Source organism: Rhinatrema bivittatum, chromosome 14 (assembly GCF_901001135.1).
Source record: "Rhinatrema bivittatum chromosome 14, aRhiBiv1.1, whole genome shotgun sequence".
Taxonomy (NCBI): domain Eukaryota; kingdom Metazoa; phylum Chordata; class Amphibia; order Gymnophiona; family Rhinatrematidae; genus Rhinatrema; species Rhinatrema bivittatum.
The window spans coordinates 17,511,879-17,524,337 of record NC_042628.1 but is presented as its reverse complement, the minus strand read 5'-3'; the positions used below and the strand labels follow the sequence as shown (position 1 = coordinate 17,524,337).

At 44.3% G+C, this 12,459-nt stretch overlaps 1 protein-coding gene and 1 non-coding gene across 3 annotated transcripts in view; one reads left to right on the top strand and one right to left on the bottom strand.

The window, feature by feature from the left end:
- Positions 1–7,373, top strand: part of VWA3A (von Willebrand factor A domain containing 3A) — a 66,141-nt gene extending 58,768 nt beyond the window's left edge. For both annotated transcript variants that reach the window (XM_029577073.1, XM_029577072.1), the window contains exons 29-34: positions 60–204; positions 3,008–3,159; positions 4,284–4,410; positions 4,859–4,956; positions 5,541–5,611; positions 6,209–7,373. In XM_029577073.1, coding sequence (XP_029432933.1) covers positions 60–204; positions 3,008–3,159; positions 4,284–4,410; positions 4,859–4,956; positions 5,541–5,611; positions 6,209–6,249 — 634 coding nt within the window. In that variant the 3' untranslated portion in view covers positions 6,250–7,373. The remainder of the gene's footprint in view (positions 1–59; positions 205–3,007; positions 3,160–4,283; positions 4,411–4,858; positions 4,957–5,540; positions 5,612–6,208) is intronic.
- Positions 7,374–12,377: 5,004 nt separating this feature from the next.
- Positions 12,378–12,459, bottom strand: TRNAL-UAG. The gene has a single exon. It is a non-coding gene; the product is annotated as a tRNA-Leu (tRNA).

Below are 12,459 nucleotides of genomic sequence, written 5' to 3'. Positions count from 1 at the left end.
TGCCGGTGACAGCCCCTGATCCCTCCTTCTTCTAATTAAACTGTTATTTTCCTTCCTAGTTTCAACTTGATAACGTTTGCAGATAATGTGGCGGCTTGGCGAGAATGCCTAGCAGAAGCGTCAGACGATGCCTGTCATGATGCTGTGCAGTGGGTATCGTACGTTCAAGCTCATGGTAATACCTGCATCCTGCAGGCTGTGCAGGTTAGTGGAAGTGCAACACACTGGAAAGCAGCACTTTTAGCTAGTGATTAAAACTGTACCTCTAACAGGGTGAAATAGCATAGATACATACAAAGGCCAGACCTTCTAATTAAATATAATACATCTGGGATCTAGTGGCTTTCATGTTTTTACTAGGTTAGTTGCGACCTAATCTCTCTCCCTGGGTTATCTGGATCCTGGAGTCTCCCCTCTCTCACATTTACCTGGACTGAGGCTCCGTGCTGTCCTGACAAAAGGGTTTTTAGATTTATAGAACTTTATTGGCATGATAGCTTTACATGTGTTGCCAAAGTGATGTACATAGCGACGGTAACTTTTAAACCAGCGCATGGGCATAAATGTGCACGTGTTCATTGGCCCTCGACCGTGGATGCAACCATTTTATAACATTTGCACATGCATTAAAATAACCTGACCATGCACACACGTGTGCACAATTTTAAGCAGACACGCACCTGTTTGTGCAAATGCCGCTTCTACCATAGGGGGGAATTTTAATAGCCATGCGCTCCATTGGCTGTTTTCCCAGTTCGCCCAGTTAAGGGATAGTTTAATATCCTCCCTTCCTGCACTCAGGCAGGTCTATCCTCACAAGTGGGTTATGCACCTCTGCCAGAGATGGAGACGGAGTAAAAGCTTCCATCTCGGACATATGGCCCCACCCTGACATCAGCCCGCCGGTATTCTCCGTCTCCAGCAGATGGTGGATGTGCATTTCCCTTCTGGGGATTGCCTGTGGTAAAAATGAACGAAAGGAAAGGATGAGACGGAAGAATTCTTGAACACTGCTTGAGCTCCTGAGGTAACACCGGTGGGTCCCTCCCTCGGTTGAGCGTTTTCGGTTATGGGGCCTGCCTGAGGCGTGGACTTAAAAAAAAAAAAAAAAAAAAAAAGCGGTTGGAGCCAGAGGACGTGTTTGGCAGTAATGGCTTGTGCCCTCTTCCCCCCACCCTGGTAGCCAGAGACCCGTTCGATCGTGTTCTCAAGCAGGAGGGCTGAGCTCAAGTACAAAAAAAGAAAGAGAAGAACGTTTAGGGAGGTTTTTTTCCCCTTCCTTCCTTACCGTCTCTCCTTCCCTCGAAGCTGAAGTTGTTCGGCGTCCCTTCCCGGTCCCTCTCCTCAGCGTTCAGCAGAGCGGGCGACATGGGCTCGGCGGGCTGAGCAGCCTTACAGCAGAAGCAAAGCTCCGCGGCAGGGGACCCCCCGGCGCAAACCAGTGCGCAGAAGTATCTACTCGCAAATTTCGTGGTTAAATCCCGGAACGCCCAGACCGCGCCCGCGCCACGCCACCACCACCCCACCCCCCCTTTAAAAACTTTCCATCTGCGCGCCCGGCGGCAAGTACGCGCGTATCCGGCTTTTAAAATCCGCTCGGCGCCTGCCGGCCCGACCTAAGTCACACGTCCCCTCTTTTCGGCGCGTGTCGGGCTTTTAAAAATTCACCTTATAACGATTAAAAGCAAAAGGAGAGGGAGGAAAAAAAAAATGGCCAGATGGCAGTAAATCAGGTAAAGGCTCGACTGGTCCAAATTCTGAGAGGTAAATGCTTCCCGTGGAGCTCCAGCAACGTCTGGTTACCACCCGGTGCCGGTGCTGAGCTGGCAGAGTCGATATTGATTTGGGGGGTGGGGGGGGTTACCAAAGTGAGGGTAGAAGCTTCCCACAAGGCGGCAGCGGAAGTCATCAACCAGCCAGAGCTGGCAAGAATGATCTGCTTATTCAGGGAGAGGGAGGTAAAAAAGAACCCCCTCCGACACCACAGGGTGAGAGAGGCGATTCGTGTACATAATTTCTGTACTCAGGGCCAGGCACACAAGAACACTTAGACTCAGTAAACGGTATAAAGTAAATTTTATTTGGCATTAAAAAGTGTTCTTGGGAGATGCTGTATACTGGGTGCCCTTTGTCTTTCAAAATGACCAGCATCTCATTGAATGCAGGAAGTGACCCTTCTTTTATAGTTAAACACATACATAGAACATGCTTGTGAGAAAATCCTTCACTCATTTGTCAAAATCATACTCTATACTTGTCTTTCCTGACAACACCCTCCCACCATAAAAGTTCCTTTATCAACATGGCTTTGATGCACTTTGTTTCTTCTGATCTCCTTTTGATCTTCTGTGTTGTGTAAACAGGTAGTAGGTCTGTGTTCTGAATAGACAGTAGGCCTGAATTCTGTTGCTGGTGCCAGGACTTTAATTAAAGCTGTAACCTCAGGGAATCTTCATTCACCTGGCTCCTGCAGTTGAGATAGGCATCTGTGAACCACAAGCTTGTCGTGAGAACCAAGCTTTCTTGTATTATGAGTTTAAATATTGCCATTGATGTCCACCTGGCCTTTAATTATAGGCTTTGCAGAGCATACAAGTTTTCCAGATCTTCCACATTCTTGAGTCTGAGAGGGTCAGAAATTCACTATAGTTCAACAGTGTCAGTGTAAATCAACCAGCTGAGGATTCTGGGAATGGCTGAATGAACCAAAGTTCTGAGCCAGAGTTATCATTCGGGAGTCACTTATGTCGCTATTCATATCTCTGAAATCTTCTGGAATAGTAAAACACAGCAGTCCAGGCATTTCGGGTAATGAATACATTATCCTTGGTATTCACACACACAAAGCCTCTCTCCTTCTCGCTGAGCGGCATTTCAAGGAGGAAACACACGAGGACATCAACATATTCATTTGCATTTTAAAATAGTTGTCGTCTCTTGCTCCGTGTAGTGTGCGCGCTCTCCGATGTGCTAAGCCCTCACCAAGCCCGGCGCTTTGTTTTCCCAGAAAGCTTTCCAGCAGCAGGACGTGCAAGGACTCTACCTGCTGACGGACGGCAAGCCGGACACCAGCTGCCACCTGGTGCTGAAAGAGGTGGAGAGGCTGGTGAAGGACAGGAGCGTCGCCGTGCACACCATTTCCTTTAACTGCTCAGACAGGTATTTACCGTGGCCCGTGGCAGGAAACCTGGCCGCGCCGCAGCGCCCCCTGCAGGTGCACAGCACGCGTGTCAGCGTGAGAACTTCATAAAGTAACGTTCTGTCTGACCAAGGGCGTCGAGTCTCCTGCTCAACCTGATACTTGGGGAGCAGCTCAAATCAGCCCATTCCGTCTTGTATTTAGATTTTTTATTTTTTTGACCCAGAATTTTCCTTCTCCTTTTTTTTTTGGTCTTCCAGCTCCATTGGAACCAGCCCATTATTTTGCTACGGTTCTGTGATTCTTCGTTTGCAGCTGCCTGGGGTGATTTCCCCCCGTTTTTCTTTCTCCCTCCCAGTAGGTGGATGAATGGGGTCCTGTTAAGCCCAGGCAGCGGCAGCTGCACGGCCAACGCCGCAAGCCTCCCCCCCCGGTGCCCTGCCACAGGGCCAGCACTCTGAGCTTCTGCCCGGCTGCCCCCATCCCCCGTTAATCCAGCCCTGCTCAATGGCTAGGATTTGTTCTCTTCCGAGAGTTACGAATGCTGCCTCTGAAGGGACAGGCGCTGCCTACTGGAACTGAATCTGGGTCTTCCACGCAACAGTGCATGCAGCTGGGCTAGGGGGCAGATTCATGCTGACCCTTACAAAATCATCTTTCAGGTTTTTGTCTCTGTAAACAACCAGGTAATTTCATTTCACTAGATGGAGCAAAGCAATGTTTTAGGATAAGCTTTGTAGATTTTTATTAAATTTATACTGAAAATTCTTGCTAAAAGACCTTTCCTGTTATGTTTTAGCTCTCCATTGAGATGGTTTGTGGAAATATATCCCTTTTCATGGACACCAAAGTCTTTTGTTGTTAGTCCTGTAGTCAGAGAGGAGTACTTGCCAGGGTACTTGCCAGGGTACTGCCAGGTTCTTATGGCCTGGATTGGCCACTGTTGGAAACAAGATGCTGGGCTTGATGGACCCTTGGTCTCACCCAGTATGGCATTTTCTTATGTTCTTATGTACTTGGCCAGATTGTTTATCCTTATGATTTAAGCCGTCAGCTTTTTCTTTGTTGGGGGTTTTTTTTAAACGTTGCACCAGCTTTGCAGATTGCATGTAATTCCTCTCTCCCTTTTCTTCGCAATTCATAGAACGGCTAACGAATTTCTGAAGAAGCTAGCTTGGCAGACAGGAGGACGCTACCATCGTTGCCACGGAGATGTGGATGGGCACTTCGTAGCGCACAGAATGCTGACCGAGGGATTTACTGATGAAGACGTATGGGTTTTTATTCACATCCTACAAGCACGCTTTCAGCTATTCTTTGCTTCTTACAGCCTTCTATTTTGTTTCACAATGAATTAAGTGGCGTATGGACCCTCTATCCCACTGTGGAGAGACTTTGGATAAAATATTTACCATGGGGTAGATATCCACGTTCACTGATTTTAAAAAGGATTACATGAAAACTCATTGATGGTCAAGAGGATACAGATATACCTTGCTTATTGGACATTTGAGATTGATCATCTGGATCTATTGTTGTTATCCCTATCATTCGAGTTCCACAGGAACATAAATAAAACTTGCTTTTGCTTTCCTGTATTAATTGCCAGGTGTTTGAATTAAACAATTCTTTCACTAACTTAAATGTGTTTTCTGCTCTGAGATTGACATCAATGCCTATAAACTAAAAATGAAGGCATTTTTATATTTCTCTTTAAAGGATCCGGTTCTTCCGCTATTTGAAGGGGACGACTTAAAGAAACTTACTAAAGAAATAACGAAAGCTAGACGCTTCTTAACGCAAGCTCGATCTTTTCGGTATGTACCTTTTGTGCAGTACTTGTTCGTGGTTCTTATCTAACCAGGTTTTCTTCTTCTGCCAGTTGTGTTGTGGTCAAGTTATTAACCAGCCAGTGATCAAGTGTTTAAACCACCCCTGAAAGCTGTTACCGGGACAGGATCTTGCCGCTCAGGATTGTGCAGTGCAGGAAGCCCGTGTTTGAGTTCTTGGTGGGCCAGTGGAGTCTGGGCACTTCAGCAGGGCCGCTGCAGTAATCACCCCCAAGGGCACACAACAGCGCCGAAGGCCTTCCATCTTCAGCCCTCAGGCAGCAATGGGAAACGATCCTCTACAGCCTAAACAACTCTTCAGGGAGGCTGAAAAATGTGCATAAAAGTGTTCTTGATTCATGATAATATTTCAATTCATTTCCTTTGACACAGAAAATAAAGTTTCCCTTAATAAATGATCTGTCTCTTTAATGCTAACTTAATTTTATAGTGAGAGGCGTTTTTATTTAGCTTTTGGGGAAATATTGAATTGGTCAATGAGAAATACATGTCATTTTCTCTTCCATCAAAAGCTAATGTGATAGTTTTGCTTGCCATTTGTCTTCAAATAGGTTGTTACTATTAGAAAAGCAAATGAAGCTGCACCCAAAGGACATTTCATTTGAAGGAAGCGATCTCTCTGGTAAGCCGCTGCGTGAAGAATGATTGTGTTGATTTAAATTACCATCCGATTATAGATTGTGAAGAGGGAGAACTAAAAGCAAAGCTGTGTTGTTTTGAAAGTGCTCACAAGCTTGGGAATGGTTCAGCCCTGTTTCCTTGGATTGAATGTGATAACCTGAAATCTTCTTTCAAACAAAACTGACTTTGTGATCGTTTCACCACAGGTAAGTGAATGGCATCAAGGGCAGTAAACGCTGTAGGAGTTTGAAACCTAACTTATTATTATACAATAATTGTATTCCAGATTAACTCTTAGGTTGCTTCCAGCACAAGTTTCCTTATTTATGTGTTGTTTTTTTTTGTTTTGGTGGGGGTGTGTGCTATTAATTGCTTGCTTCTGATAGTTTTGTGCAAGGTATTTCTTTTGCGAGCATTGATTCCAAAATACAAATGTGCACTAAGCTGCTCACGCATGGCCGCACATTTTCTTAAAAAAGTTGATGATATTGTGCCAGCTGAAATTTTTGATTAACTAAAGTTAGCTTGATTGATTTCTAGAGTGACACAAGCAGATCTTTCATACTTTTTTTTTTTATTCTAATATCTGTTTTCACAGGGCAGGCAAATATGATCACTGCTGAGAATGATCCTAGATGAGAATGCAGGAAGGGCAGCACTTGCATTAACTCTCTGTTCGTAGCATCTCCACCTGAACTGAAGCTGGCTTTGAACTTAACAATATGAAATGTGCAGACTTAACGTTTTCAGTTCCCGTGCTTGCTGCTGATACGATGTTAACAGTCAGTCACAAGAACTCGGAAATCAGCACCAGAGAGAGCAGAGAGGAGGAGCAGTATGGGACCGTGAAGGTATCTGAATTCTCCCTCTGGTCAAGCAGATTCCCAGTTCCTCAAAGGTTAGAAAATGGGTTTTGCGGATTTTTGGCCTAACGAGTTTCCTTCAGCTCTTCTGGCTTCCAGCTCAAATGAAACTGGTTTCTGTTGGACTGTGGCACCGTGAACCTCAACTACATCAGCATTTTCCCCCCTGTTTTTATCTCCTCCTAGCTTACTTAGCTCAGTCACTGCAGTAACAGTCCTTGCCAAGGGAGCACAGAACAGGGCTCCTTCTGGAGCCCCTGCAAATCGTGGGTCCGGTGTTGCCGTTGTACAATGAATGGAACATCTTACCCACCCAAGGGCTGCGAATGCTGCCTCTGAAGCCTCCCCAGCCTTTACCAGCCCTGGGAGCAGAAGACTTGACCCGGGAATCAACCCCAGATGCTATGCATTTGAGCCATCAGACGGGTCCAGAAAATGTATTTTGATTGGATCTCACTTGGTCAAGGTGATTTAAACTCCTGGCTTCATCACTTTGTAGAACAAAGCTCGAAGATCCTGCAGACATCAAAGTTAATGCGTCTCTGCCCAATGTTGTTTGTTTTTAAGAATTTCTGTTTGTAAAATTAAATAAACACAGTATTAAAAAAAATAAAGATAGTACCATATATCTGTTGCCATCCTCAAGATGGGTATTTAGCTTAATAAATTTAGGGTAGAAAAAAGTCAATTGCAGATTAAATAGTGCATACATTTCAATTCCACGAGAAATCTTCATCCTTATTTATTTATTTATGTATTTATTTAGGACTCTTATTTACCGATATTCTTGTAACAAGTTACAAATCACTTTGGTTTACATTATAACAAGAACCTCAACATGTCTGTTTTGGTATTGTTCTTCGTTTAATATTCTTTACTAAATTCATATGTTTTCTTGGACACTGTGTCTAGCAATTTGATTTTCTTCTGTGATTTACTTTGGATGGATTGGCTCGCCACTGACATGGTGAGAGCTCCAAAACTGAGGGCCATTTGTACAATTATCTCATTTTTAAGGCTTTTGCTATGGATTTTACATGCTCATTATTTTATGACCAGTATCATATTGGGTGTGTTGTTCTTATGCAACCCTTTCACCTCAGGCCTAGCCCCTTGAGGCAGGTAAAAAGGCCAGGTTGCTTTAAAATAAGATTTGGCTGCAATTGCTGCAGTACTACTCAAGAGTACAGTGCCCTTATTCTGCTATTCGGTAACAGTAACGCCCAGATTACACAGACTAGCAACAGGTAACCTTTAAAGCACTACAGCAAACCTCAGTATAAATGTGGACATACATAGGACAGAAATAACATTTTCCATACAATATAAACTGGATGTGGTTAGTGCAGTTAGTGTAGCTGGGTTTAAAAAAGGTTTGGATAAGTTCTTGGAGGAGAAATCCATTACCTGCTATTAAGTAAGTTGACTTAGAAAATAGCCACTGCTATTACTAGCAACGGTAACATGGAATAGGCTTAGTTTTTGGGTTCTTGCCAGGTTCTTATGGCCTGGATTGGCCACTGTTGGAAGCAGGATGCTGGGCTTGATGGACCCTTGGTCTGACCCAGCATGGCATGTTCTTATGGAAAAAGAGCTCTATTTGGATTAAGCCAGAATGTAGGGGCACACAGCCACCAGGGCCAATCTCAGTGTCCCGGACCTCTCATTCTTCTCTCCAATCATGCACAGTTAGCCACTGCGATGCCAGGGTTTCACGGGCGGGGAGGAGAACTAAGCCTCCAGGGCTCTAGATGCATGGGTGGGAATCCATTTCACAACAGTCTCCCAATAGTAAAGATACTCACTCCTTGTCATCTTTAACAGAGGAAGCAGAACACTTAGGTTGGTGTTCAAATAATAAACTTACTGTAACTTAAAAAATAGGATCCACACCAAAAGAGTAAAAATTATAAGAATACAAAGAATGAAACTCCCAAGTGCCACAAATTCAGAGGAACGGTGAACTGCTTAAGGCAACAGGGTGCTATAGTACCAGTTCCGCGAGAGGAGCAGCAAACGGAGGTACTCCATCTATTTCGTGGTGCCAAGAAAGAAGGGTCGTTTTGACCAATTCTGGACCTGAAAAGGGTAAATTCATCCCTCATGGTTCAACATATTCACATGGAGACTTTGAGGTCGGTCAACGCAGCTGTGCACAATGGCAAGTATCTGGTATCTCTAGATCTGACAGAGGCTTATCTGCATATAGCCATCAAGGAGGAGCACCAGTAGTTCCCGAGGTTCATGGTCCTTGGGAAACAGTTTTCAGCCCTTCCATTCAGGTTAGCAATGGCTCTGCATATGTTCACCAAGGTGATGGTGGTGGTGGTGGTGGCGGCCTTGAGATGGGAGGGGGTGCTGGTGCATCTGTACCTGGGACGACTGGCTCATCTGAGCGAAGTCGGAAGACCTCTGTTGGCAGTCTGTGTAGAAGGTGCTGCAATGTTTGCAGTCTTTAGGATGGGTTGGGAATTTTACGAAGAGCCATCTCAGACCATGGAATATCTGGGGGTGAGGTTCAATACGCTGGGGGTAGGGGGGAGTGTTTCTCATGAAAGAGAGGACCCTGAAATTGTAGGGTTAGATTCAACACTTGTTGGGGCTGGCAATACCCAGAGTCTGGGACTATTTGCAAGTCCTGGGTTATATGGCTTCGACCTTGGAGTTGGTGCCTTGGGCAATTGCACATATGTGGCCTCTTCAGAGGGCTCTTCTCTCCCAGTGTAGGAGTTTGAAACCTAACATTATTATACAATAATTGTATTTCAGATTAACTCTTAGGTTTCTTCCAGCACACAATGGCCACTCCCCACATCTGTGATCAGGGTGGGCCTGAAAACCTTGACTAAATTTTAGCTGGATAATGAGATATCTGCTAAACTTTAGCCAGATAAGTGCCCAGAATGTTCAAAAGTCGGCCTTTGGTTAGATAACTTGCAAGTTGAGTCCATCTGTCTATACACTAAGGAAAATGAAATTATCAGGTAAGCAATTTCTCCAATATCCAGCTAAATGACGCTGAATATAGACCCCAGATTGACTTGCCTAAGGTCACAGTAAGTGTTAGTGGAAAAGCAAGATTTAAACTTTGCTCACCTGGTTCTCAACCCATTACTCTAACCACTAGACCTCTCCTTTAAGTTTGTTTAGGACACAGCATTAGAAAGCTGAACCCTCTGCACTATCAGGCCGTTACAGTAAAAATAGCGGAGTTTCATTTTCCCCTTCTGCTCAAGAGGGAAGACAGGGACAGTCTTTCATGGTGGCTTCTTTGGGCCAATCTGGAACGTGGTGTGGAATTTGAGGTTCTGGATTCGGTGATACCCATCACTGATGCCAGCCTTTTCGGCTGGGGAGCAGTGTGTCAGGACCAGTGGGTGCAGGGCCAGTGGTCAAAGAAAGAGGCTTCTTGATCTATCAATTGGTTAGAGACGAGAGCAGTATGGTACACATTGCTTGCTTTTCTGCCTCGGTTGCACGGTCATCCGGTGAGAGTCCTATCAGACAATGCAATGACAGTAGCCTCTATCAACCAACAGGGAGGAACCAAGAGCTGGGTGGTGGCTCAGGAACTGATTCTCTGGGTGGAGCAACACGGAGAAAATAGCAGCAGCTCACATCACCAGGTTGGACAGTGTTCATGCAGACTCTAGAGAATGGAAACTGTCGGACGTGATGATGTGTTTCATTTGCAAAAGATGGGGCTCTCCTCACATGGATCTGATGGCAACCAGATGAAATACCAAAGCGGCTCGATTTTTCAACCGGTGAAGAGAATACAGAGCAGAGAGTGCCGATGCTCTAGTTCTACTATGGCCTCGAGATGTGCTGCTGAATGTCTTTCGCCTATGGCCACTGGTAGGTAAGGTGATATGGCAGATAGAGAAATGTGCAGGCAACATGATTTTGGTGGCTTCAAAGTGACTGCCATCCATAGTTCACAGATCTGGTCAACATGGCCATAGATGGGCCACTGAGATTTGGCCATCTGTCGGATATTTTCTACCAGGGCCCAATATTTTTGGACCAGGCTGTTCATTTTTGTCTCACGGCCCGGCTTTTGAGAGGAGACAGCTGAGAAGAAAGGGTTATCCAGAAGCTTGATGCAGGCCAGGCTGAACCTCCACATTGTTAGCGTATCTGCGCGTTTGGAAAGGTTTTGAGTCCTGGTGTATCGCTAATGGGGTGCAGTCTATTCAAACTACTGTATTGCATATTTCTTCAGGAGGGATTGGTCAAGGGTCTAGCCTTTAACTCTTTTAGAGTACAGTTAGCAGCCTTGAGCTGTGTCTGAGGTAATGTACAGAGGTATATTCTGCACATTCGGATGTCATACGTTTTCTTCGGGAGGTGAAGAATTTGCATCCTCCGGTGAAGAAGGCTTGTCCATCTTGGAATCTTAATCTGGTGATTAAAGGATTGTGTGAGGCGCCGTTCAAGCCACTCAGGACTTGACTCTTAAGATGGTTTTCCAGGTGGTTATTTGTTAAGCCAGGAGGATTTCGGAACTCTAGGTGTTGTCGTGTCGAGAGTCTTATTTACAGATTTCAGAGTCGGGGGTGTCGTAATACACAGTGCCCTCTTTTCTACGTAAGGTGGTTTTGGCGTTCCATGTTAATCAGACTGTGGAACTTCTGGCTTTTCCAGATTTGTATTCCTCTGAGCCTCATACTGGAGAACTTAGGCTCTTGGATGTGAGACATGCATTATTAAGGTACCTGAAAGTTACTAATGATTTTGTAGGGCAGATCACCTCTTTATTCTCTGGAATGGTGCAAAGAAGGAGTATCAAGTTTTTAAAGCTACAATTGCATGAGAGGCTTCTAGGAAAAGTAAAAAGTCATGGGATAGGTGGCGATGTCCTTTCGTGGATTACAAACTGGCTAAACAACAGGAAACAGAGAGTAGGATTAAATGGACAATTTTCTTAGTGGAAGGGAGTGGGCAGTGGCTCCCAATACAGAGCTCAGGGCTCTGTATTGGGATCCTTACTTTTCAATATATTTATAAATGATCTGGAAAGAAACACGATGAGTGAGGTAATCAAATTTGAAGATGATACAAAATAGTTAAATCACAAGCAGATTGTGATAAATTGCAGGAAGACCTTGTAGGAAGTTCCAGCCATGCTAGCGTGCTAAGCTGCTGTGACTGGAAACTGATCAAAGGAGCGAAGCATGGGCTACACGATGCAATGGTAGTGATTTTCTGCCAGGTGCCAGACCGGCAATCGTATTGAACTTGTTTTCTTTTCTCCTTCCTGAGAAAAGAGGAAAGAAAAGTTTTCTCTTGGTCCCCACAGGATGTGTATATATATATATTTTTAAAGAAAATATATCAATAATATATCAATAATCTCTCGACCCTTGTACTTATTACTCCTTTTGTACTTGTGCTCACCCTCCCCCGTCTCGACCACCCCTACCCCTCCCTCCACAAGTTTGCTAGTTACTTGCTCTGTTTCTGAGCGCATGTTAGACACTGTTCCTTGTAAAGGCTTTGCCTATATATCCATTGTTGTAAGTTATCTGTAAACCGGCACGATGTGCAAACGGTTGCCGGTATATAAAATTAATTAATTAATTAATTAATTAATTAAATAAATAAATAAATAAATAAAATAAAATAAAATAAAATAAAATAAAATAAAATACCACTGGGAAGCAGGAAGATGAGGCCAGTGCTAGCCCACCTCAACTGCCCACCCACAGCTACAACGATACATACGTTTGCAATATTTTTTATTTATTTTATTTATTTATTTATTTGATATTTATTAATATGATAGAACAAAACAACCAATTTTTTTATCATCAACTTGGCCGGATCATCTCATAGTAGGTTTAAAAAAAATTAAAGTAATACATTTATATTTCTAATTAAAACAAAACAGAAAAGTTGTACTGGCAGCGGTGGGATTCGAACCCACGCCATCGAAATGACTGGAGCCTAAATCCAGCGCCTTAGACCACTCGGCCACGCTACC